General features: G+C 36.1%; 2 protein-coding genes across 5 annotated transcripts in view; one reads left to right on the plus strand and one right to left on the minus strand.

Annotated features, from left to right (window-relative positions):
• Positions 1-744: 744 nt before the first annotated feature.
• si:dkey-222p3.1 lies at positions 745-17,849 on the minus strand. 2 transcript variants are annotated; one of them, XM_087302078.1, is made up of 4 exons: positions 17,724-17,849; positions 6,668-6,708; positions 3,037-3,357; positions 745-1,504 (listed from the first exon to the last, which is right to left on the minus strand). In XM_087302078.1, exons 1-4 carry the CDS (start codon positions 17,801-17,803, stop codon positions 1,386-1,388), a joined length of 561 nt encoding a protein of 186 aa, XP_087158204.1. In that variant the 5' UTR covers positions 17,804-17,849; the 3' UTR covers positions 745-1,385.
• Positions 17,850-19,561: 1,712 nt separating this feature from the next.
• senp7b (SUMO specific peptidase 7b) overlaps positions 19,562-24,911 on the plus strand; it is an 80,957-nt gene continuing 75,607 nt past the window's right edge. For 2 of the 3 annotated variants that reach the window (XR_015520966.1, XM_087302068.1), the window contains exons 1-3: positions 19,580-19,736; positions 21,952-22,071; positions 23,818-23,918. Coding sequence is in view for 2 of the 3 variants with exons in the window: in XM_087302068.1 (XP_087158194.1) it covers positions 19,695-19,736; positions 21,952-22,071; positions 23,818-23,918 (263 nt within the window). In the remaining variant the exon portion in view is untranslated. 3 annotated transcript variants of the gene reach the window in all.

Below are 24,911 nucleotides of genomic sequence, written 5' to 3' on the forward strand. Positions count from 1 at the left end.
TCGCTGCGTAAAACATAAGCTGGATGAGTTGGCGGTTCATTTTGCTGTGGCAACTCCTGAATAATAAAGGGACTAAGCCGACAGGAAAATGAATCAACTTCCAGCAAGTCCACACAAACTATAAAACTTTTATAGTTTTTTTAGGATAATTTTTTTAGGTGATGGAATATGCTGGTTGTGTTACCAGACTTGGTTCACAAACCATTGTAATTCTTGACAGATTTTTTACAGATTGTTTTAATCTGCTCCTTGTCACACTTCCATGTAACAGAATTTGTGCTTCCTGTTTTGTTGAAAATTCAAACATCTTTGGATAATAACTCTACAGTGGTTTACTTTTGTCACTGCTTCCACTCATCATCATTTCTTTATTTTTGTCATCTTGTTGAGTTTGTTTGCAAAGTGTGGTACAAAATGGTCTTTTGACCTCATGCTGATTGTTTGTTGTCTCATATTGCTCAATTTTGAGTAAAAATGTCCAGAGTTCATCATCGTTATTGAAATAAATTTTATCGTAATCCGATGATACCGTTTGTTGGCCCAGCCCTAGTTTCAACAAAAACACTTTCTGTGTTAACAAGACAATTTTGAGTTTTAAAAGCTGATGTTTTCATAGTACTGACCTTTTATATGCCAAACTGGTGGTAAGATTTTACCCTGAACAAGTCAGTGTTAACAACATAATTTTTAAACCAAATGTTAAACAATTTTTACTGCATTTCATCAACATACAAGCACAAATAATTTTTCGATCCTAAATCAAATTTATTTTAAGTTACAAGACCATTGGACAATTGACAATCAACAAAAGAAATATTAAATAGGCAAAATAAATTAAATTAACATAAATATGTTCAAATAAATATTATTAAATATATTTAAATTAAATAACTCTAACAAATAAATAAATAAATAGATAGCTAAATAAAGTATATAATAACACAATACACTCTAAACTATACATAAAAAATTACTTTTGCAGCTTGTTCAAACTACTTATATTATATAAATGAGTTTAAACAATACAAATCTTATTTTATTGAGAGGGCAAAGTAATTGCTTTATGTTCAGTCTTATATTTTCATTTTCATATATTTTCCTACAACATGTAGGAATAGTGTGGAACCCAGTATTTCTTAGTGTAGTAATAACTTGGATGTAACTTAAATGCAAACTCACAAACTTATCTTTCTAGTAAACAATTTAAGTGGTCAGCTGTCACATCAAACACTAATAATTAAATGCGAATGGAAATAAAGGCTGTAAGGTGAACAGCAAAAAGTGCAACTGCAACAGATTTACCTACCTGAACTGATTCATATTACAGCTCAGATAAACTACCAAGAGATAAGTCACAATTTAAGTAAACTACAACTAGCCCTAACTCAAACACAGAGCAAAATAACAGCAAAAAAGCAAGCAAGCACTTGTGATACAATCCTCTCTGCATTGGATTCAACTCCAACGTTTCTGTCTGGTTTCTCGTGGATTTCTCTTGGTCTCTCTGAAACACATAACCAAGAAAAGAAACTAGCATATAGGCTAGCACAAACTGGAAAATCATCAGAAAATATCAAAAAAAAAAAAAAAGTTCTGGAACCACCAGGGGCCTCATGTATCAACGCTGCGTACGCACAAAAACTTTGCGTACACCAGGTTTCACGCTCAGAATCGCTCACGTTTGGATCTACTAACAATGAACTGAACGTGGGAATGTGCGCAGCTTCACGGCAGCTTTCTGGCAGGCGTACGCACATTTTTTGTGCGTGTCTGTTTTATTTCCATTGGCGACTCCTAGAGGCAGTTGTGTTAAATTCCTCTCTACAAAGTGTCTGAGCCATGCATTGGCAGCTGTATGAGACGGGTTCAGCAGGTATATAAGGTTTCCATACCATACAGTTGACCAGCTAAACATTAAAGCACAATTTGCAGCAGTCGCCTGTTTTCCCAATGTAATCTGAGCGATCTACCGCACGCACATTGCTATAAAGACACTATCTGAAGATGAATTTGCATGCGTGAATCAGAAACATTTCCATTCAATAAATGTGCAAATAAAATATGATGCTTATTGATATGAACTTACTGATGATTCCTACTTGTCTTTCTCGTGATAAATAGTTGGCAAAATCTGATATGTAGCGGGGAAAAAACAAGAAAGAGTTTTGGATTCGAGCCGAGTTCATGCTCGAACGTGTCAATACATGATCACATGCATCTTACGAGTAGAACCACTGAGACTGTTTAGCGTCCTGCAACATTTTACAGATTTAAACCACACTATTTCTTTTTTTTTATGCACTCAGTGCGATGTTCAAACCTAACTGTGTTGACCGCATCAGCTAAACTCTCCCACTCTATTTTTTTCTTTTGTTGTTAATTCCGGAGAACAAACTTGCAAATAACACCGCTTTTCTCCGGTCTACCTCCGAAAGCAGCACCTCCAATTTACATTCTGTTCAAAGTTTCTCTTTTTGCTTGCTTTTGACATTGCTTTTTCGTTGGGTTTTCCCATTAGCATAGTCATTAGCATATTCATACGGGGGAGGAGGCAGGGAGGGGTTCAGTGCTCGTGCATGTTGCGCTCAGTTTCACGTTCATTCAGATCTACAAAAGAATATGCGTGAGATTCGGCGTACGCAGTGTTTCATACATCTGAAATTTTTTCTGCGTACGCACATTTACAGCTTTGTGCGTACGCAATGTTTTAGTAAGATTTCCACGCAAGTCTTCGTACATGAGGCCCCTGGTGAGTAAATATTCAACTTTAGGTGAACTATCTCTTTAGCATTTAGCATTAGCATCTGTTTCATCTTACCAGTAAGGTCTAAATAGGATACAGCTGTGGATACAATTTATTGGGTAACTTAGTCAGTATAACTTCTGTTTTTACATTACTGTGACGATTGGGTTTAGCGTTGGGATAGTGGTAGACGTTAATAAAATATAGTTAATGGGAAATTGAATAAATAATATAAATAATTCACTTTAACTTCGGGCTGCAACCGTATCTGATCTCGCAACATCCCATCTTACCTTTGACTTGAAGCGTTGTGCATTGGAGTGAATTAACATCTGAAATGGAGCAGCAATACGCTCCAACATCACTCCAAGTCAAACCTCTGAGTCTGAGTGAGAAGTTTCCTTTCATATAGTCTGTAGGAAATGTTTCAGTTCTGCCCTTGAATTGTGGGTCTTGCTCATTATCCGTCCCTCTGCCGCTGAGTATGTCGTAAACATTCAAGCTGTCGTTTAATCTCCAGTGCGCGGAGATCAATTTCAGTCGACTGGGATCATAATAGCATGGAAAAAGTGCAGAACCTCCGATGAAACCCTCAAATGTTTTCTGCACAGATGCTGAAAACAAAAGGAAGTTAAGGCCAGAAATATGTGAAAGATGAAGTTGGTGAGTTAAAGTTGTACTGAAAATTTTAAATAAATTTTAATTTATTCTTTATTTACTCGGCCTCAGGTAGTTTAGAACCTTTATGAGTTTCTTTATTGTTGGACACAAATGAAGATACTTTGAAGAAAGGTAAAAACCTGTTTCCATTGACTTACATATTATTTGATTTTCTGCTATAGAAGTCAATGGATACAGCTTTTCAGCTCTATCTGAAATATCTTCTTTTGTGTTCAACAGAGGAAAGAAACTAAAGGAGGTTTGAAACAAGTAAAGGGTGAGTGAATGATGGCAGAATTTTCATTTTTGGGTGAACTATCCTATTAAGGCAAGACACTGCAGGCTTTTTTCAGTCTGATGGAAAGAAACCTACTTTGTTTTATCAAAATTCGTTTTTTTCTCATGAATTGAGTCACAAATCTCCACTTCAGAAATTTTCCATATACTACCTGACATTGACGTTAAGACTTTTGTTAATCCCAATTGTAAAGAGAGGGTTCTGGATGCAGACCTAGTGCAGTACAATCTGAGCTGCATCCAAAGCTTTTTAATGCACTCACCTAACAGCACCCCTAACCCCACCCATCACAGTGACGCCACTCACTCCATTGAGTGCATTGTGCCTGACATTGAATCGCTGAGCTTGCATCATAAAGGCTGCATCCTGATAATATTGGTTGTAAGAGCAACAATTAATAAATTGACTTCTAGTTGATCATTTGGAAAAGTGGCAGAAGATAGATTGTTCTAATGAATCATCTGTTGAACTGCATCCTAATCATCACAAATACTACAGAAGCCCTATTGGAACCCACAAGACATACTGAAGCCCTAAGATTCTTACAGAAAGCAGTCAAGTTTGGAGAAAGGAAAAATCATGGTTTGGGGTTACATTCAGTTTGGGGGTGTGCAACAGATCTGCAAAGTGGATGGCAACATCAACAGAGTGAGGTATAAAGACATTTGTGCTGCCCATTACATTACAAACCACAGGAGAGGGCAAATTCTTCAGCAGGATAAAGCTGGATTTATACTTTCCCCTGGCGCCACATCGCTTCTGACTGCGTGTGCACTTTGCGAAACGGATGAAGTTTTTTTTCCTGCTGCATTCACCCTTGTGATATTCTTTAAAAAGACAGAGTCAAAAGAAACTGACCGTAAATTCAAACAAATAAACAGAGAAGTAGAAAATTTCCGGAACTGTCATATCATTAATATTAATTATATATTATATGTATAAATATATATAAGATTTTAAAACTAACTATTTTTACAATGTTTATAAATTATGTCAATGATTATAAGGATTTTTATAACCATTCAAATATTTAAACATTTTTTTTTTACTATTTTTATAAATTATTTTAATGGTTAAGGATTTTTATAACCATTCAAGATTTTTTTAATCAAACTAATATCTCTGTTCATATCTCTGACATTATTACCTCTTAAAGCTTATTACAATATTAATACCAACAGAACATGAGTTGATCTACAAATATAGTTTATTATGGCAATAATAAAAGCAAAAAAAAAAGTACACTTACTAAAAAATACAGATGTTTTTGTCCACTCCACAATTCACACATTACTGTCTGGTTAGTTTCTGCCCTATACTTATGCTAAAAAGGCAATAATGATCCAAAATTCCTGAGCATTATCACCAATAAAGCCTAGAAAAGCAAGCATCGGTGTATTGTAAACCAATGGGTTCAAATATTCCTTTTTTGTTATTGAAGAAATGATTTGTTCAGTCATTGCCAATAGCCTAGTGGTTAAGTGCATAGACATATAGCCCCATGGTACTAACGGCGACCTGAGTTTGATTGCCGACTCTTTCCCTCTCTCTGCTCCCAATACTTTCTTGTCTGCAACCTCTACTGTGCTTTCTAATTAAAGTTGGAAAAACCCCTAAAAATTTAAAAAAAAAAAAATCTATTATTTGTTCCTTCATTTTTATTTTGTAGCTATTAAATTGTTTTAAATTCAAAATTGTAATATATACACATTAGTGTAAAACCTATGAATGGTGAAAAAATTAATTTTTGTAATTGTGTACCTGGGTCTCCCCTTTTACCATGGCCTCTTTTGGCTTTAACTTATCTCTGAGGTTTTCCCAACTTTTTTAACAAAGACTTTCCTCCATTCCCACAGCTGTTGCAATTTCTAGCCAAGAATTATTGATCATCTGGGTATCTCTATGACTGGGTATCACGAATCATAAAGATGTGTGTACAGTCGTACCCGTTTCAGACAAAATCTATTCAAAGTAGTTCATATTCAACTCAAATCAAACGCGGCTCACACTGTTCACTCGACTCTCAAAAAAAATCAAGTCGAGTACACCCAAAGCCTTAACAAAGAATCTTAACAAGCACAGCTATGACGTGACGTTAAATTCGTTGCACGCACTCAAAAGCACTCCTTCTTATACTTCAGACTCCACATCAATGTTCCTGAAAACAAAGGTCAAAGTGCTCCAGGATTGGCCAGCCCAGTCACCAGACACATACATTATTGAGCATGTCTGCGGTAAGATGGAAGAGGAATTGAAGATGAAATCAAATAATCTTAATGAACTCTGGGAGTCCTGCAAGAACGCCTTCTTTGCCTTTCCAGATGACTTTATTAAGAAGTTATTTGAGTCTGCAGAGATGTATGGATGCAGTGCTCCAAGCTCATGAGAGTCATACACAATATTAATTATTTTTCCACTGCACCATGACTTTATATTCTATACTGTACATTATTTCTGTTAAGTTACAAGACTTTTGTCTAAGTAAAGTCAGACCTTACTGCCCTAATTAAATAATTTAAAAAAATCAAGCCATGATCATATTTTATTTTGGTAATATAAGCGTAACCTAGAGGCCTTTGCCTTTCATATAAGCCACTTTTGATACCAAATGATACAACTAGAAGTCAAGTTGTTATTTGTTGTTCCTAAAACTTATAGGTGATAGGTGATAGAAACTTTTGTCAGGTAGTGTACGCCAGACTTAACAGTTTTATTCATATCTCCTGTATTCTAATTTGAAGGTTTTAATTTTTAATAACATTGCTGTGAGGCGACAGTGCTAACCACTGAGCCACCCTGAAGCAAAACAAACTTTTTTTGTACAGGTTGTACTTGTACAAGTTAAATGTACAGGCTAAATTTAGATTTTGCATAGACTATAGTATAGTCAATCAACTGCAAAAGTAGGCTAATGTTTACCCTATTTGCCTGCAGTATCTTGTCTTTGATAAACTGTACATCCTTACCTTCACTTGAGAGTGATATCAAGAAACAGATCAGAAACCCACTGCAAAACAAACACAAAACATAGTCATATATTTAAACATTAATAAAAAAAAAAAAAAAAAACTGATTTCCCAGTAGCTACTACACACGTCTCCAGATGAGTTAGTTTTGTTTCTTTAATGCTGACTTTTCCTGAGGGGACAGAGACTTATGACAACAGGTACGACAGCGACACAGAGGTCAACAAACGTCACTGATAATGAAACCTTGTAGGTTACTATACTGACAGGAGTACTCATTTGAAGATATGTGAAGAAGATACATGGATCCAGTAAATGAGGAAATTGCTTGTTTAAATGTTTATTGATTTCCACCAATGCTAATAAACAATGAGGCGTTTTAATAATTTAAAAGCTGTTTCTAGCTGTATAAGATATGGCCTATTACTAGTATTATTATTAAATGTTTTATTTATTATTAAACAGGGCCTACAGTTACCATATCATATATTGCTGGTATTATTTTTAACTGAAATATGATGCAGCTGGTGCAGTTTGGCATCATATAGCAGCTAAAACTATAATCAGTCTTGGGCAGTAACGTCGCTACAAGTAGTGACGCTGGGTAAAAAAAGAAAACAAAAACAAGATAATTAGTGAAATGTATTCTATTATGTTCAGAAGTAACCAAGATATGTCAAGCAATGATGTGTTAAAACTTACAGCATTGCAGAAAGATCTAGACAATATTTATGAAGAAAAAGCAAAAGGTGCATTTGTTAGGTCAAGAAAAAAAATGGATGGAAGCCGGAGAAAAGAATACTAAATATTTTTTCAGCTTAGAAAAAAGGAATCGGGAAATTTCATCCGTTAACAAATTAATAATAAATAATTATATCAATGAGAATCCTAAGGAGATTTCTAACTATGCATTTCAATTTTATAGTAAATTCTATAGTTTCTTTAATCAACCCACTAATATAGAACTTTTCCTTAGCAGTTTATCAGAAAATACTAATAAAATTGACTCTGATTTTAGAAATTCATGTGATGAAGATTAAATTTAGTAGAAGTAATAGATTGTATAAACAGTCTTAAAGAAAATAAATCTCCTGGAAGTGATGGGTTGACAGGGGGATTTTATAAAACTTTTGGTAATATTCCTGCACCTTTTTTACTTGCTGTTTATAAAGAATCAGTTATAATTGGAGAGCTTCCAGCTTCACTAAAACAAAGAGTAATTACACTGATACCAAAATCTAACAAAGACAAATTGTACTTGGAAAATTGGAGACCAATTAGTTTGTTAAACAATTATACCAAAATTTACTCTCTGATATTAGCCACAAGAATTAAAAAATCTTTTAAATATGATAATTGATCAAGAACAATCTGAAGGGCTTTCTGAAGGGACGGTTTATTGGAAATAACATTAGATTAATTCTTGACCTAATTGACTATAACCATTTTATACTAGAGGATAGTTTAATATTATTTATCAACTTTTATAAAGCGTTTGATATTATTGAACACTCTTTTATGTTCAAAGTTATTGAATTTTTTGGCTTTGGTATTTTTTTTTCAAAATGCAATTCAAATTTATAATGGTTGCAATAGCTCAGTCCAATTATCTCAAGGGACTTGTCCAAGATTTAAAATGAGCCGTGGGATAAGGCAAGGCTGCCCTATATCGCCTTTTCTTTTTTTATTAGTTGCACAAGTAATGGCTACTCATATTAAAAAAGCAAATTTTTAATTTCAAGGAATTTCAGTGTTTGACAAAGAAATAGAACTAAGTCAATTAACTGATGACACTACAATTTTTGTAAAAAATAGTAAAGAAGTGAAGAATGTTATTAATTGTATTGAAGAATTTTTCTGAGGTCTCTGGATTAAAGATGAATAAGAGTAAATCTATTTTATCTGCTCTTAAAGACTGTCCCTTAAAAGAAGTTAGTGGTATTCCAATAAAAGACACTGTCACATACCTCGGTGTAATGATAAGCAAGGATTTAAAACAAAGAGATGAATTAAATTTTAAGCCCACTATTGAAAAGATCAAAAACAGTGTTGTAAATGAGGGCGATGCCAACCCTCTTGTGCACCACCAGAGGGAACCATCGCCAGAATTCTGATTCGACTCACGGACTCAAAATCCCATAAGCCCTGCTACCTGGCACTGATTACGGTCCAGGTGCAACTCATCAGCTCTCGTGTATATATACCACACTCACGCTCCGGTTCTTTGCGAAGTCTTGATTTGCCTGGCTGTCATTTCTGAGCGTTCCATACTTCCTGCTTCGGACTGATCTGTGTTTCTGACCCTGTGCTTGTTCTACGATTACGAAAGACATCTGCCTGCCCCTGATCTCCAGCCTGTTATTCTGACCAGTAAGATATCTGCCTGCCTTTGAACTTTTGCCTGTCCCACGTTCTGTCTCCTGGATTGCCCCTTTGTGTTTGTTTGTATGTGTGCTCTTAATAAAGCTTGCAAATGGATTCAATGCCTTCTGACTCATCACAACAGAAGACTTCGCCACTACAGAATCCAGCAGCTTTAGCACAAGTCTCGACTGAACTTTCCGCTCAAGCCACTCAGTTAGCCACCCATCATCAACAACTCACCCATCTAACTTCTCTCACGGAGGAACTGGTGAGAGCTATGCAGCAACTCCATCACCCGAATCCTGCAGTTACCCCGCCTGCTACCATGACAGCTTCTCAACCAACGCATGTCTCCAATGCTCCGGCTACCGTAAGTCCCCGATTAGCTTTTCCTGAAAAGTTTGATGGGTCACCTTCTCGCTGCAAAGGCTTCTTATTGCAATGCAAACTATTTGTTAACCAACAACCTGCATTATATCCCACTGATTCTAGTCGGGTGGCTTTTGTATGCAACCTGTTAACGGGGAAAGCGCTGGAATGGGCTACAGCGATATGGAAGGAGGAGGAATGTAACTATCCCACATTTGAAACTTTTCTCAAGCAATTTCGGGAAGTGTTCGAGCACCCAGCAGATGGGAGAAGCCCCGGTGAACAGTTACTTTCTCTTACACAGGGGCGTAACACAGCTGCAGAATACGCTCTGTCATTTCGCACTCTCGCCGCTCAAACTAACTGGGTTGAGGATACACTGAAGACGCTATTCAGACGGGGTCTGAATACCAATCTACAATCTGAATTGGCTTGCCGTGACGAAGGAAAGAAATTGAACAAACTCATTGAACTTACCATCCGTCTTGATCATCTGATTCGCAGCCGTAGAAATCCTTGCACACAGCTCCATGTTTCAAGTGACACGCCCCCTGATGAACCCATGCAACTGGGTTTCACCCGTCTCACCCATGAAGAAAGAATGCATCGATTGCAAAATCATCTATGCCTGTACTGCGGTCAATCAGGGCACAGGAAATCCACCTGCAGCGTACGACCTCAGACACCAGTTCAATCGGTGAGTCCTTCCCATGTTCCTGCACTTTTCAGTGTACTGATTCCTGTGATTATTAAATTTGATAAAAGAATGATTAATACTACGGCTCTCGTCGACTCTGGATCTGCCGGAAACTTTATATCTAAGAAATTTGCTTTATGTCACGAACTATCTCTCAGCTCATATGATTCCTGTCTTGCAGTGGAAGCACTAGACGGTCGTCCTGTGGGTGAAGGACGCATCCGTATGATTACGAATAAGCTACAGTTACAAGTTGGTGTTCTACACATTGAAGAAATGCAATTCTACATTATTGATTCAGTTAATCATCCACTGGTGTTGGGACTGCCCTGGTTAAGGCGACATGATCCTCATATCTCCTGGAGGGACGGACAGATATTGCAGTGGAGTGAGTCATGCATGAAACAGTGCATCCAGCCCATTCACAAAATTCCATTACGAACCACCAATGTGTTACCTGAACTCGTTGATGAACTAATCCCCATTGAGTACCATGACTTACATGAAGCTTTTAGCAAACAAAAAGCTACTCAACTTCCCCCACATCGACCAAGTGATTGTGCTATTGAGTTAATTCCAGGTTCAAGTCCTCCAACGGGTCGAATATTCCCTCTGTCACAACCTGAGCACAAGGCAATGTCTGAATATATTGACGAGGAATTGGCCAAGGGTTTCATCCGACCTTCTACATCTCCTGCTTCAGCTGGATTCTTCTTTGTAAAGAAGAAAGATGGCAGTTTACGTCCCTGTATTGATTACCGAGGGCTCAATGAAATCACCGTAAAATTCCGCTATCCACTACCCCTCGTACCTCCTGCCCTGGAACAATTAAGAAAGGCTAGATATTATACCAAGCTTGATCTTCGCAGTGCATATAACCTTGTCAGAATCCGTGCTGGTGACGAGTGGAAGACCGCGTTTTCCACCACTAGGGGGCACTATGAGTACACGGTAATGCCCTTCGGCCTGTCAAACTGTCCATCCGTGTTCCAATCTTTTATGAACGATGTCTTTCGGGATATGCTGGATCGCTGGGTCATCATTTACATCGACGACATCCTCATATATTCAAACACGATGAAGGAACATGTTGAACATGTACGTATGGTGTTGCAACGCATGATTCAACATCGTCTGTACGCCAAATTAGAGAAGTGTGAATTTCACCAGACACAGATCGCCTTTTTGGGATACGTCATCAGTGCAGAAGGGATTACCATGGATGATACGAAGGTACAGGCAGTTCAACGATGGCCGTTACCCCAGAATCTCAAGGAGTTGCAGCGATTTCTAGGTTTTGCCAACTTCTATAGACGGTTTATCAGAGGCTTTAGTTCAATAGCCGCACCATTAACAGCCATGACCAAACGAAATTCCCACAAACTATCCTGGTCCTCTGAAGCACGCCAAGCATTTAGCGATCTGAAGACTCAATTCACCACAGCTCCTATTCTCCGTCATCCCAACCCAGACCTACCTTTCATTGTGGAAGTGGATGCATCCAACACAGGAGTCGGTGCTGTGTTATCTCAACGTCAGGGTCAACCATCCCAAATGTATCCATGTGCCTTCTTCTCCCGTAAATTGACCAGCGCAGAACGAAACTATGATGTGGGAAATCGCGAATTACTGGCAATGAAATTAGCCCTGGAAGAATGGAGACACTGGCTGGAGGGGGCTAGTCAGCAATTCACCATATTAACTGACCACAAGAATCTGGAATATCTTCGCTCAGCCAAACGTCTAAATCCCAGACAAGCTCGTTGGGCTTTGTTCTTCACCAGATTCGACTTCATTGTCACCTATAGACCAGGGAGTAAAAACAGTAAGGCAGATGCACTATCCATGCTATCAGAGGATAAAACCCCAATTAGTGATGAAACCATTATTCCTACGAACTTACTAGTGGCTCCAGTACAGTGGGACATACTTACCGAGATCCAAGAGGCCAACCGAGAAAACAACCCTCCAGTAGACTGTCCGAATCACCTGATTTTTGTACCCAATAACATACGTACCAGATTACTGACCCATATTCATGACACTCCCAGTTCGGGGCATCCAGGCATCACTGCAACTTTGGAGTTAGTCAAAGCCCGTTTCTGGTGGCCGTCCCTCACGAAGGATGTAATTAATTATGTTCAGAAATGTAAAATTTGCCAAAGCACGAAGGCATCTCACCAAACCCCTGCTGGCCTGTTACAACCGCTACCGGTTCCGCAACGGCCCTGGTCCCATATAGCGGTGGACTTCATTACGGATCTCCCTGTTTCCCAGAACAACACAGTCATTCTCACGGTGGTTGATCGTTTCTCCAAGGCTTGTCGCCTAATACCATTGCCCAAATTGCCCTCTGCCTTTGAAACCGCAGAAGCCCTGTGCAATCATGTATTTCGAATGTTTGGCTTACCTGATGATATCGTCTCAGACAGGGGATCCCAATTCACTTCCCGGGTATGGTCCGCTCTCTGTAAAAATCTAAATATTAATGTTAGTCTCACCTCAGGATACCATCCTCAATCCAACGGCCAAACTGAACGTATGAATCAAGAAGTCATTCGATTTTTACGTTCCTACTGTCATCAGCAACAGCACGACTGGAGTCGCTATCTGATGTGGGCAGAATATGCACAAAATTCATTAATAAAGCCAGCCACGGGTATTACGCCATTCAAATGTATTCTTGGCTATCAACCACCCCTGTTTCCATGGTCCGGAGAACCCACTGAGTTACCTGCTGTCACGGATTGGCTGCAGCGGAGTGAGGATGTCTGGAACCAGGCTCACAGACATCTCATGAGGGCAGTCAGGAGGAGAGAGATTCAGGCGAACCGTCACCGACGCCAGGGACCCACGTATCAACCGGGGCAGTGGGTGTGGTTGTCGACACGAGACCTTCGTCTGAGATTGCCCTGCCGCAAACTCAGTCCCAGGTATGTAGGGCCATTCAAAATTGTACGCCAGATTACTCCAGTGTCTTTTCGCTTAGCCTTGCCTAATCATTATCGTATTTCTCCTACTTTCCACATGTCATTACTCAAACCCGCTGGTGGTCCACGAGAGGAGGCGGTTGAGGAGGAATCGGAAACCAGGACCCCTCCACCTGTCATGATCGAGGGCGAGGAAGCTTACCTCGTTCGAGAAGTGCTGGACTCTTGACGTCGGGGTGGCGCCCTCCAATATCTGGTGGACTGGGAAGGGTACGGTCCAGAGGAACGGTCCTGGGTGAATGCTAGAGATATTCTAGACCCAACTCTCACGGAAGAGTTTCATCAAAGGTTCCCAGAGAAACCAGCCCCCCGACAGCGCGGTAGACCCCGGCGTCAGGTGCCTTCTCGCTTCAGGAGCCGCTCGCAGGAGGGGGGTTCTGTTGTAAATGAGGGCGATGCCAACCCTCTTGTGCACCACCAGAGGGAACCATCGCCAGAATTCTGATTCGACTCACGGACTCAAAATCCCATAAGCCCTGCTACCTGGCACTGATTACGGTCCAGGTGCAACTCATCAGCTCTCGTGTATATATACCACACTCACGCTCCGGTTCTTTGCGAAGTCTTGATTTGCCTGGCTGTCATTTCTGAGCGTTCCATACTTCCTGCTTCGGACTGATCTGTGTTTCTGACCCTGTGCTTGTTCTACGATTACGAAAGACATCTGCCTGCCCCTGATCTCCAGCCTGTTATTCTGACCAGTAAGATATCTGCCTGCCTTTGAACTTTTGCCTGTCCCACGTTCTGTCTCCTGGATTGCCCCTTTGTGTTTGTTTGTATGTGTGCTCTTAATAAAGCTTGCAAATGGATTCAATGCCTTCTGACTCATCACAACAAACAGATATAATATGTGGTTAATGAGAGATCTGTCCTTATATGGTCATGTGTTGCTGTCTAAGGCAGAAGGAATTTCAAGGTCTGTATACATATTATTGTCAATGGAAACTTCGAAAAATGTTGTTTAGGAATTGGATAAAATTCTTTATGATTTTATTTGGCGTAAAAAGGCTCACTATTTAAAAAAAGATATTTTAAATAACAGCAAAGACTTTGGAGGCCTTGACGTGTTAAAATTTACATATCTCAATGAGGTATTTAAGATAAAATGGATAATTGAATACATTAAAAATAAAGAAACGTTGTGGCATATCTTTCCAAATTTTATATTTAACTCTTTAGGTGGCATAAATTTTCTTTTAAAATGTAATTTCTCTATTGATAAAATCCCTATTAAATTGGCAAGTTTTCATAAGCAGGCATTGTTGGCTTGGCAGTTGGTCTATAAACATAATTTTACACCTCATCTGTATTTTCTGTGGAATAATAAAGATATCTTGTACAAAAGAAAGTCTATATTTACTTAATCATCGTATGACAATGGAATATGTAGTCAATCAATTACTTGATGAACATGGATTGCTTTTGTCATACTCAGTATTCCTTAAAAAAATGTAAAGTTCCTGTAAAACCAAAAGACTATGCTCTTATTTTTGATGCAATACCAATTAAAGTTGTACCACTGTTGCGTAATTCAATATACAATGCGGACCAACAGCCAAAGACAAGTGATGATGTTTTATATATTGGTGATATTAACATTGTTAAAGATAAATGTAGTAATAGATATATTAGAAATGTATTTAAAAAGAATCAAATACCACCATCAACAGTCTTCTGGTCATCAAAATTTGGAAACATTGAGTGGAAAAAAGTATGGTTACTAACAAATACATTTTTTATAAGTAATAAAGTAAGACAGGTATCATTTAAAATTTTACACCGAATTTATCCTGTAAGAGAATTATTTGAACGATTTGGAGTTGATAGAGAAAACTTTTGCGATTTTTGTTGTATAATTAAAGAATCTGTTACTCATAGTTTTTTTCAATGTGTATACTCAAGATTATTTTGAATTGATGTTTCTAACTTTATTTCAAGGACATTTGGTACACTAATACAAATTGGGTTATATGATGTCATATTTGCTTTTGTACAAGATGGATTTGATTCAAAAACATGTTTTCTAATACAACTAATAATATTACTTGGAAAATACCATATTCATGTCAAGAAATAGGCCAAAGCTAAGCCAAATTGTGTTCATTTAAAGGAGATTAAACAATATGGTATTACATTATGTAACATAAAAAAACAGAAAAGCTGTAAAAACATATGAGGCATTATGTAAATTTCAATTGATTGAATAAGTTTTTTTTTTAAATATAATTATTATTATTATCTTACCTATTTATTTTTCTACCCATGGCATCTGTTTATACTTTGAATAACTGAAATAATTTATTTCATTCTATTTTTTTTATTATGTTCATGATGTATGTGTTCATGATGTTCAATACGATGTATTCTCTTGTACTATGTTTGTAAATATTACAATAAAAAATAAATAAATAAAAAAAATTTAAATACAAGCAGTGACGCTACTAGCTTAACTACATTTCTCAGTAGCTTGGCGGTAGCGTCGCTACTTTCTAAATCAAATAGCTTTTCAGTAGCATAGCTATTTTATTAGTCAAGTAGCGCAGTAGCGTCCACACAAGCTAAGTTAAATTTACAGATCGCGGATCAATAAGTGACGGCACTGACATTCACATAGCTGTGAGGCCGGTGATAGTAAATCCATATGATGGTTAGAATGAGGAATTCTTCTTCCTCCTGTTTTACAGTGTTCGACAACAAACTTTTTGGTGCGTAACAGCCATCGCCAACAGAAACTTGCTTGATGTAAAGATGACAGGGAGAGGAGTTATTTCTGAAGCAGGATTCCTCGTGACCATACCTCAAGAACATGTTAAGATGCTATAACTTATTTATATATTTTTCCAAAAAAATCCCTTTACTATAGTATTTGTTTCTGTTTAGTACAGCATATTATTTACAGTAACTGAACTGATCTATTATGGCTCATATGTTTCATAGACAGTTTTATTAATCACTAAGATATGATTGGCTTGGATAGTTACTTCGATTTCAAAATAAAAATTGCAAAAATAACTTGGATGTAGCTAAGCTACTTTTGCCTTATAGCTTTTAGCTTAGCTTTCTACATTTCCCATGGGGTAGCTTTTACTGTAACTTAGTTAAGCTACAATTTATGTAGAGTAGCTAATAGCTTAGCTCACTACATTTTTAAAGTAGCTTGCCCAACACTGATTATAACTTTACACGCATAACATTACGTCATATCGGTTATAGGACACAGACCTATATATTCTACATGCAGTAACATTTCTTCCATGTTCCTATGTTTTATAAGTAATTGTGTTAAACCAACCTGCCATGTCAGTTATTAATTAATTTCTACACTGGGTATATCTGCACAATCCGACGGTCGATTTCTGGAAGAATTAACAATTGTGTTACGTTTATCTATTCCTGAGGTACTCGTAAGGCAAAAATCTAAAGATATTTACAAATTTATGCTAACTGAAGCTGAACAACAAGCTACAAGCTAGACTACCAGCTGGTGTAATAATGCGCCTTTTGTCCTGGACAGAGAATAAAGACATCTATGTTACTGAGTTGCATCGACAATTTCAGCACAACATACCTTCTGAACATCACGTAGCAAATTGAAATTCGTGGAATCGAATATTTGTTGTGGAAATTAAGCTGTACAAAACAGCTTATCTTGAGTTGTACGCAATGTCATGCGCAGTTTAGCTATAACATGACATCTTCGTACTGGATTTTTCCAATGTATATTTTAAACATATGGTAAGTATATTTTATAACCACATGGCCAAATAACATGCGTTTTAATAATATTAATAATAAAAATAAACTTTATTAAATTTAAAATTATATTTTAGGGTCAGAAAAAATCCTTTATTAGCAGATTAGTCAACTTTAAGTTCTATAAGTTAATGCATAATTGATGATGGGGCATATTATAATGCAAACCGTTGTACTGCGGTCAAGCCACACGCCAAGTCAAAACGAACGGTCATTCTACATAGATACACTAGATGTCGCCTGGCCTAATGTTGTCTATTGGACGGAATGCGTCAATAGCGCCGCCATCTTGCTACAGGGTAGCGCTCCTTTGAAATGAATGCGGGACTAAGGTACAGTGGAGGACTGTGGCCAACCAAAGCCAGAGATATACACATATATCTGTGATCGGGAGTTTTCCTGGATGTTAGTGTGTAATTTTTTTTCTAATTACGAAAATTATAATTTTACATCACTTTTCTACATTGATGGATCAGTGACCGCACATGCATTACTGACAAAAAGCTTGTGTTTGTGTGTACAGAAATGTACTATTCACCCTCCCTGTTAAATTTAATATGATCCGTGTCCTGAAACACACCTCCTCTCCTGCTTTCACTTCTCATACTGACGGAGGGAGAGATTCGTTTGTGAATGAATCCCCCGAACGACTCTTTCACTAACGTTAGCCGACAATAATACAAGTTTCTGTCACCGCAGCACGTCGTTGTCATATTTCTTTTGCATTGTTTGCTGATTTTATTAAACAAAACTAGCATAAGCCGAGTGTTTAGTGCGAGTTGGAGCTGCTTTGCCGTATGGTGTATCCAGTAAGTGACTGTTATCATCAATAACGTTACCTGATTAGCACATAAGTTCAGAACAGAAAAAAACTTAATATTACCTATGAAATGTTCTGCCTTTGTGCTTTGTTTTCTTTGTTTGCTCGTTATTACACCCGTAAACAGCGCTAAAGTCCCGCATCTTCACGTAATAACACTGTCTTGACTAATGCGGTTGAATGACAATTGTCCTGGGAGCACTGTACCAATGTGGCGGCGCTATTAACGCATGCTGAGGGTACCTATGCGATATCTAGTGTATATATCTATGGTCATTCTAGCGCAGTTACAAAATAAAAGTCAATAAAATGCCATAAACGATACTGCTCTGTCACTGTATTAAAAAGGTATAATAATACAATTGATTTCAAAAGCCAGCTACACTTAGATTGATTGTAGACATTGCCACGGTGGCAACTAAACCTTTTTCATAGACATCTGATGTGATATTATAATTACAAGTTGACCCTGATTAAAAATTAAATGAACAAATAAATAAAATAAAACTATTAGATATTCCAGGCCAGTTTTATTTCAGATTGATGGCAAACTTTACCACAGTGTCAACTAAATCTTTTTATGGCCATCCGATGTGGAATTATAAAATAAGAACCCTACCTGACACAAAACACCATCTGGCCCTGATTTTAAAATATTATTAAAATAAAATCATTAGATATCACCGGCCAGTTTTACCTCTGATAGTAAATAGTACAGATAATAGACATTACTACAGTGTCGACTAAACTGTTGCATGACCAGAATGACCATTCTTTTTGAACTAGTAGCTGGCCTGACCACACTGAGGTTGTGGTGCAGCCATGATGAAAAGTACATAACTTAAAGTCATGCATTATTAGAAAGGGGACCGGTCAAAAATAAATTCGGAAGGATTTAGCAATAAAATTCCATACATTAATAAATAAAAAAAAGACAGTTGTTAGCCAGGGCGAGGCAGTGGCGCAGTAGGTAGTGCTGTCGCCTCACAGCAAGAAGGTCGCTGGGGGGGCTGGTTCGAAGCTATTCGCTCAGTTGGCGTTTCTGTGTGGAGTTGCATGTTCTCCCTGCCTTCGCGTGGGTTTCCTCTGGGTGCTCCGGTTTCCCCCACAGTCCAAAGACATGCAGTACAGGTGAATTGGGTAGGCTAAATTGTCCGTAGTGTATGAGTGTCTGTGTGAATGTGTGTGTGGATGTTTCCCAGAGATGGGTTGCGGCTGGAAGGGTATCTGCTGCGTAAAAACTAGCTGGATAAGTTGGTAGTTCATTCCGCTGTGGCGACCCCAGAATAATAAAGGGACTAAGCCGACAAGAAAATTAATGAATGAATGAGTTGTTAGCCAGTTTATTTTAAAGGTTTCATTAAGAAACCTGTCATGCACCTGTCAGTTTAAGATTTTGAGGTTTTTGGCTTTTCATAAAATTAATATAATCACACTCTATTGCACTTAATAAATACATGTCTGTGGATTTCAATTAAATTTTTAGAGGGTGCTTTCTTCAAATTCACTTTTATTTCCCTCATAAATCTCATAACTATTTTATGCATATCTATATTATTACGCCTTTTTACTAAGGGATATGTTAATACACAATTTGCATGGCTTAATGCTTAAACTTAGCATTTTAGAAATGTGGTACAAAAAGTTTGCAAATCTTTATGCAATGAGTCTGAGGTGTAGTATGGAGAATACTACAGTATTTTTTTTCTTGCCCAAGACTTCCCAGTAGGCCTGCAGTGCGTGTAAACAAAATAGCAGAAGAAGGCAGTAATGCAAAGCAAAATACCAGAAGATGGCAGTAATGCTACGCAAAGAATGCAATCTTTTGCCAAAAGCCTACAGTGCGCAAGATGGCGCTGCAAAATCTCTCACCACAACCGCCAAGCAATAACAACAGCAGCAGCAGAGGAAGAAGAATCGGGAAGAGCGTCGCACATAATATAAACAGAAGGAAGGATGCCGACTTCTTAGTGCGCTTATTTACATTTCTGCTAAAAGAAATGTTTCATCAGTGCCTTCACCGTTTAGAAACTCATGCCTGATACTTACAGAGAGAGCTTCAGACAGGCGTGTGCTGTAAGTATGGCGTATGTGACGTTTACAAGACCTAAATCAGCTCAGATGTGTAATGTTCACGTTCATCGAGTGCAACAACCAAAGATAAACACAAGGGTTTATATTAATCATGTTCATGATATCCCCCCCCCATATGTTAACTTGTAGCTCGTGAACGGTGCTTTATATATTTTGTTTTTTCTTGTACTTTTATTTAAAATCACAGGCAGACGTCAATGAGATATTTTGGACGTTTTGGTTCAGTGTAGTAGAATTTTGTTATAACGTTAATGAATTTTACAGATTTTAGATTATTACATTTTAGAATCAAAATGTCAATCCCTCAGCTTGAAAAAATAAGTGTGGACGGCAGATATATTAGAAAATAGTACTCATATCTATCTGTCTGTCTGTCTATTTGTATATGTAGTCCAAATTGTTTAAATAAACAAAAGTAACACACATATTGAAAAATAATAAAAAATATTAAAAAAAATCTAATGATAAATAATACTTTTATTGCGTAAATGGCTTTTGTATACACTCTATCATTGTAATATTGTGTATTAATAATATATTTTTAAAATATTGTCAAATTTAGCACACTGATTTGTTGATGCTGATTAAATTTATTCATGTGATCATTGAGATAACATTGGTTTTTTATTCATACATTTGTACTTATAGACATATACACACATAATTTAAGAAAAGTATTATTTGCAAATTCTATATAGGTTAGTCATATTAGTAGCCGATGACTAATAAAGTACACCATTGTTCTCACTTAAATAAATGGTGGTAAGGTTGTTTTGAAGTCATATTTACATAAAACTTCCAACTGAATATTCAAATTAGAGTATGAAACAATATAGGGATCGTGTCACAATTTGTAACTGAATGAACGTGGTAAAATAAAACCAACTTTACCTTAATCATGTTAGCAGTAACTTTCAATTTTAATTCAATTTATTTATTAAGCACTTCAAAACAACACAGTCGACCATAGTGCTGACAACAGAGAGTAAAACAAAAACCCCACAAAAAACATTTTACTCTGTGCTAAAAGCCAAATTGAACACGTGGATTTTAAGAAGCCATTTAAAAACAGTAATGTAAGAGGCTTGGCTAATATACAAAGGCAACTCATTCCACAAGTTTGGTGCAGCCACAGCAAAAGCCTTCTGAGCTTTTGACTGGTCCTGGGCACACCCAGGAGGAGCTGGTCGTCTGACCTGAGTGAACGGGAAGGTGTGTAAGGACAGAGAAACTCAGTGAGGTAAAAGGGTGCAGTACCATTCAGACACTTAAAAATAAATAAAAGTAACTTAAAATAGATCCTGAAATGCACGGGCAGCCAGTGAAGAGAAGATAAACTTTAAAGACATTGCCTTAACATTTAATAATGTTAAGTAAAATTTGAGCTCAGAGCTCAAACAATTATAGTTTAGCACCTGAAAAGGTTGGGGAAACACATATAAATATACAATTTAACTATTAAAATGTTTTTTTATGTTTCCTTCTAAAAGAAAAATCTATAAAATTAAATAAAACCCTTAAATACATTAGGCTTTAGTAATAAATGTTAAATCGACTGCTTTGCGATGGCTTTTTTTTGGCTTTTGTCAATATCTATGTCTAAACATAAAAAAAACTAATTAAGATGCAAATGAAAAAAAAAACAAGATAATTTATGATTTTATGACACAATAACGAAAATCTTTGTTTTTCTGAAACCACTGGCAGATATTTGTTCTTGTATGAATCATACATTTAACAGATTTTCTTATTATGTTCATTAGTTCTCTTTATTTGATCTTAATTTCTTTTAAAAGTTTGTTACCCTTCTATTAAATGCCCTTAATAAACTTATATTAATATTGCTAAAAACCTTTTTAAACATGTGCACGCACACAAAATTCTAAATGAAGTCGATTTTTTTTATATTTTGTTTTAAAAACAAATTCATTATAAGGGCTCTAACATGTTGCACTGGTGCACCTGAAATTACAACCACATCGCATTAAACATAACGCCCTTCACCATCTCTGACTGGTTTTAGCCAGAACATGATCTAATGTGTGCCTATTCTGTTGAACCACAGTTGTGGAGAAGTTTTAACAAAATCTATTTGCCCTCGATTGGCTGGTAGCAACCTTAAATTATTTTGTTGCACCATTGAGAAATTAAGTCACACTCTAGAACCCTGATTATGCTTGGACTAACCTTATTGCAGTTACTTTTTTTGCAGATGGCGGTGTCCTTTCGAATCCCCAAAAAGAAGCAGCCGTCAGATTCCTGCAGTCTTGATATGCAGTCTCCGCTTTCTCGATTGCAGGACGATAATTCACAAAAGGTAAGAAATGCCACAAATCACACTGTAGAGAACTGGTTATCTGCTTTAAAAGTGAACTGAACCACTGTGGTTTTGTGTAAAGCTGTTTCTTTTGCTTTTTTTAGTCAGTACATTTTTTTGTCCGCATCAAAACAAAATGTGCAAAAGTACTATCGTAAAAAGGTTTGTGATGTTACTGTTTTAAAAAAAGCTAGTTTTGCTCACAGAAACAGAATTTTACAATATAATATATATATATATATATATATATATATATATATATATATATATATATAAAAGGGAAATGTAATAAAAAAAAATGCAAATAAATGCTGTTATTTTGAACTTTTTTTCATCAAGGATAAGCAAAATAATATCAATTTGCTAATAAGCAAATAGTGTCACAGTTTCCACAAAGCATTGAAGCAGGAAAAAAAATTTCAACATTGATAATTGTTAGAATCATTAGTAATGATTTTGCACCGATAATAATTTATCATAATTGATTAGTAATTCATCATATACTGATTACCAAAGGATCATATGACAGAAATAGAGCTGAAAGGATTAACGTTTTGTAATAATGTACTTTTTAAAAAATAGTTTTATGTATATTGTATTATTATTTTTTGTCAGGTTATTTATTCATTTATTTGATTTTCTTGGTACAAATTGTACAGTTTTTACTGTATTTGTAATTAAATAAATGATTAAATAAATGTAGCCTTGGGGAGCGGAATAATCTTCTTTTAAATAAAAAAAAATTCTTTTGACTTTGTGTACATGAGAGCATATTAAATGAAAGCGTATACTGTATAGTTTCAGATAATTTTATGGAAATACACTGTAGGAATATGATTGAAAAAATGTCCATTTGACATTCAGTGGAACAGATATGATCCTATTCTTTTGCCCCATGGTCACACATATGTCTCCAAAACCTGACAGGTTGACAAATCTAAACTTGTTTTTATTAAAACTAATGTAAATATGCAAATAATAAATAATACTGCTAATAATAATAACATTATACAAATGCAAATTGTCGTGAATAAATTGAAAAAGCCCCCGACATAAAGAAGACATGGAGGCAGTGATTTTTATTGATGTAGAAAATAATAATTTTTGTAACATTATAATCCTATTTTTTCATATGTAAAGATACTGGTGTATTAAGCAATGTGTAAGCGTTTTAATCCGCATAGGCGCATAACTAAAGTGCTCTGTGCTGGACTTTAGGGAAGCTTTTAGTTGGTCAATGGCACAGCCTATTTCAGTTCCTCAAAATAGCAATGCACTTACAATGCGCCTTTAAACGCCTCTATTTTAGACCAAAAAGTGAAGCAAATGGATTTGCTATTTAAGCAACGTAGTAAATGTCCGTTGCGCTGGTCTAAAAAATAGCATACAAATCGCATCAAACATGCTTTGCACCTTATTGCTCCAGGTGTATGATAGGGCCCTTAATGTCAACAATAGTCTTTTGATTTTTCTTTTCTGATATATAAGCTATGACATTATAGTAGGTGTTTTCTGTCAATCTTTATAAATCGTAAGTTGCTAATGTGGCAAAAAAGAAAAGAAAAAAAATGATAAATAAATCTTTATAAAATGTGTGATAATTATAGTTTTTTTTTTACATGGACAAACACACAGAGACATACAGATTTTATTATTAAAACTAAATTAAAGCTGCATTACACTTTCTCTTTTACACTTTCGTTTTAATGCCTAAATACCCTTCTTTCTTGTTTTTTCCCCCTATAGAGTCAGTGGGGTTCTGTCACATTTAATGGAAGAACACCTCATAAAACCAGTTCTAATGAAAATATGCTTTCAAAGGGCAGTCAGAGGACAGATTCATTAAGGTGAGAATTGATTCAAATGGTTTGAAAGTTTAGAAATTAACTCTAGATGGAGCTGCTTGATCATTTCAAAAGTAGTGTTGGACATTTTAGACAAAGCTTCATTGGTATGCGACTGGTCAAAAGACTTAATGAATGTTTCTTGAGACTTATGTTTGATTAGAAATACAGTATAATCAATTATTTGAAATATTGTTACAGTTATAAACTAGCCTTTATTAGAATATATTTTAAAGTGTAATTCATTTCTGTCATCCAAAGCTGAATTTTTAGCATTATATGAAAGTCTAACATATGGTGCTTCATTGTTTTAAAAGCTCTGTTATTAGTAATAGAGTGTATTTTCATCAATTGTTAAAACATATTTGGCTGCTTAATATATTCATGGAAACTATCATATGTTTTTAAATTAAATCAGCATTTTAGAAGTATTTCTGAAGGATCAGGTGACCTGGAAATCTGTAACAATGATCCTGAAAATCTGGCTTTTGATACAGAAATTGATAAAGTGCAATTAAAGGAGGTTTTCTTTTCATTGAAAAAAACCTTTATGAGAAGCTAAAATGCTCTAAATCTCAAAACAAACCTGCATGTTATATTGTCTAACGATTAATCACAATCAAAATAAAAGTTACTATTTACAAAATTTATTTGTGCATACTATGTATATTTTTGTGTATACTATATGCATGACTATATTATAAGAAAAAAAAAAAAAAAAAAAAAATATATATATATATATATATATATATATATATATATATATATAAATATATATATTGTTTGTATTTCATATACATTGTGTGTGCATTTATACACATACATAAATATACAAATATAGGCACAAAAAAGTATATTTATGTTTAAATGTAGTTAAAACCTTTATCTTGGATGCGATTAATTGTAATTAATCGTTGGACACTAAGTATATAATTTTATATGTTTTCCATTGCAGACATAATAGGTTGTTTAGTCTTAGCGGTGAAAGTCGGTCAT

This window comes from Danio rerio, chromosome 22 (assembly GCF_052040795.2).
Source record: "Danio rerio strain M-AB ecotype USA chromosome 22, GRCz13ab, whole genome shotgun sequence".
Lineage (NCBI taxonomy): Eukaryota > Metazoa > Chordata > Actinopteri > Cypriniformes > Danionidae > Danio > Danio rerio.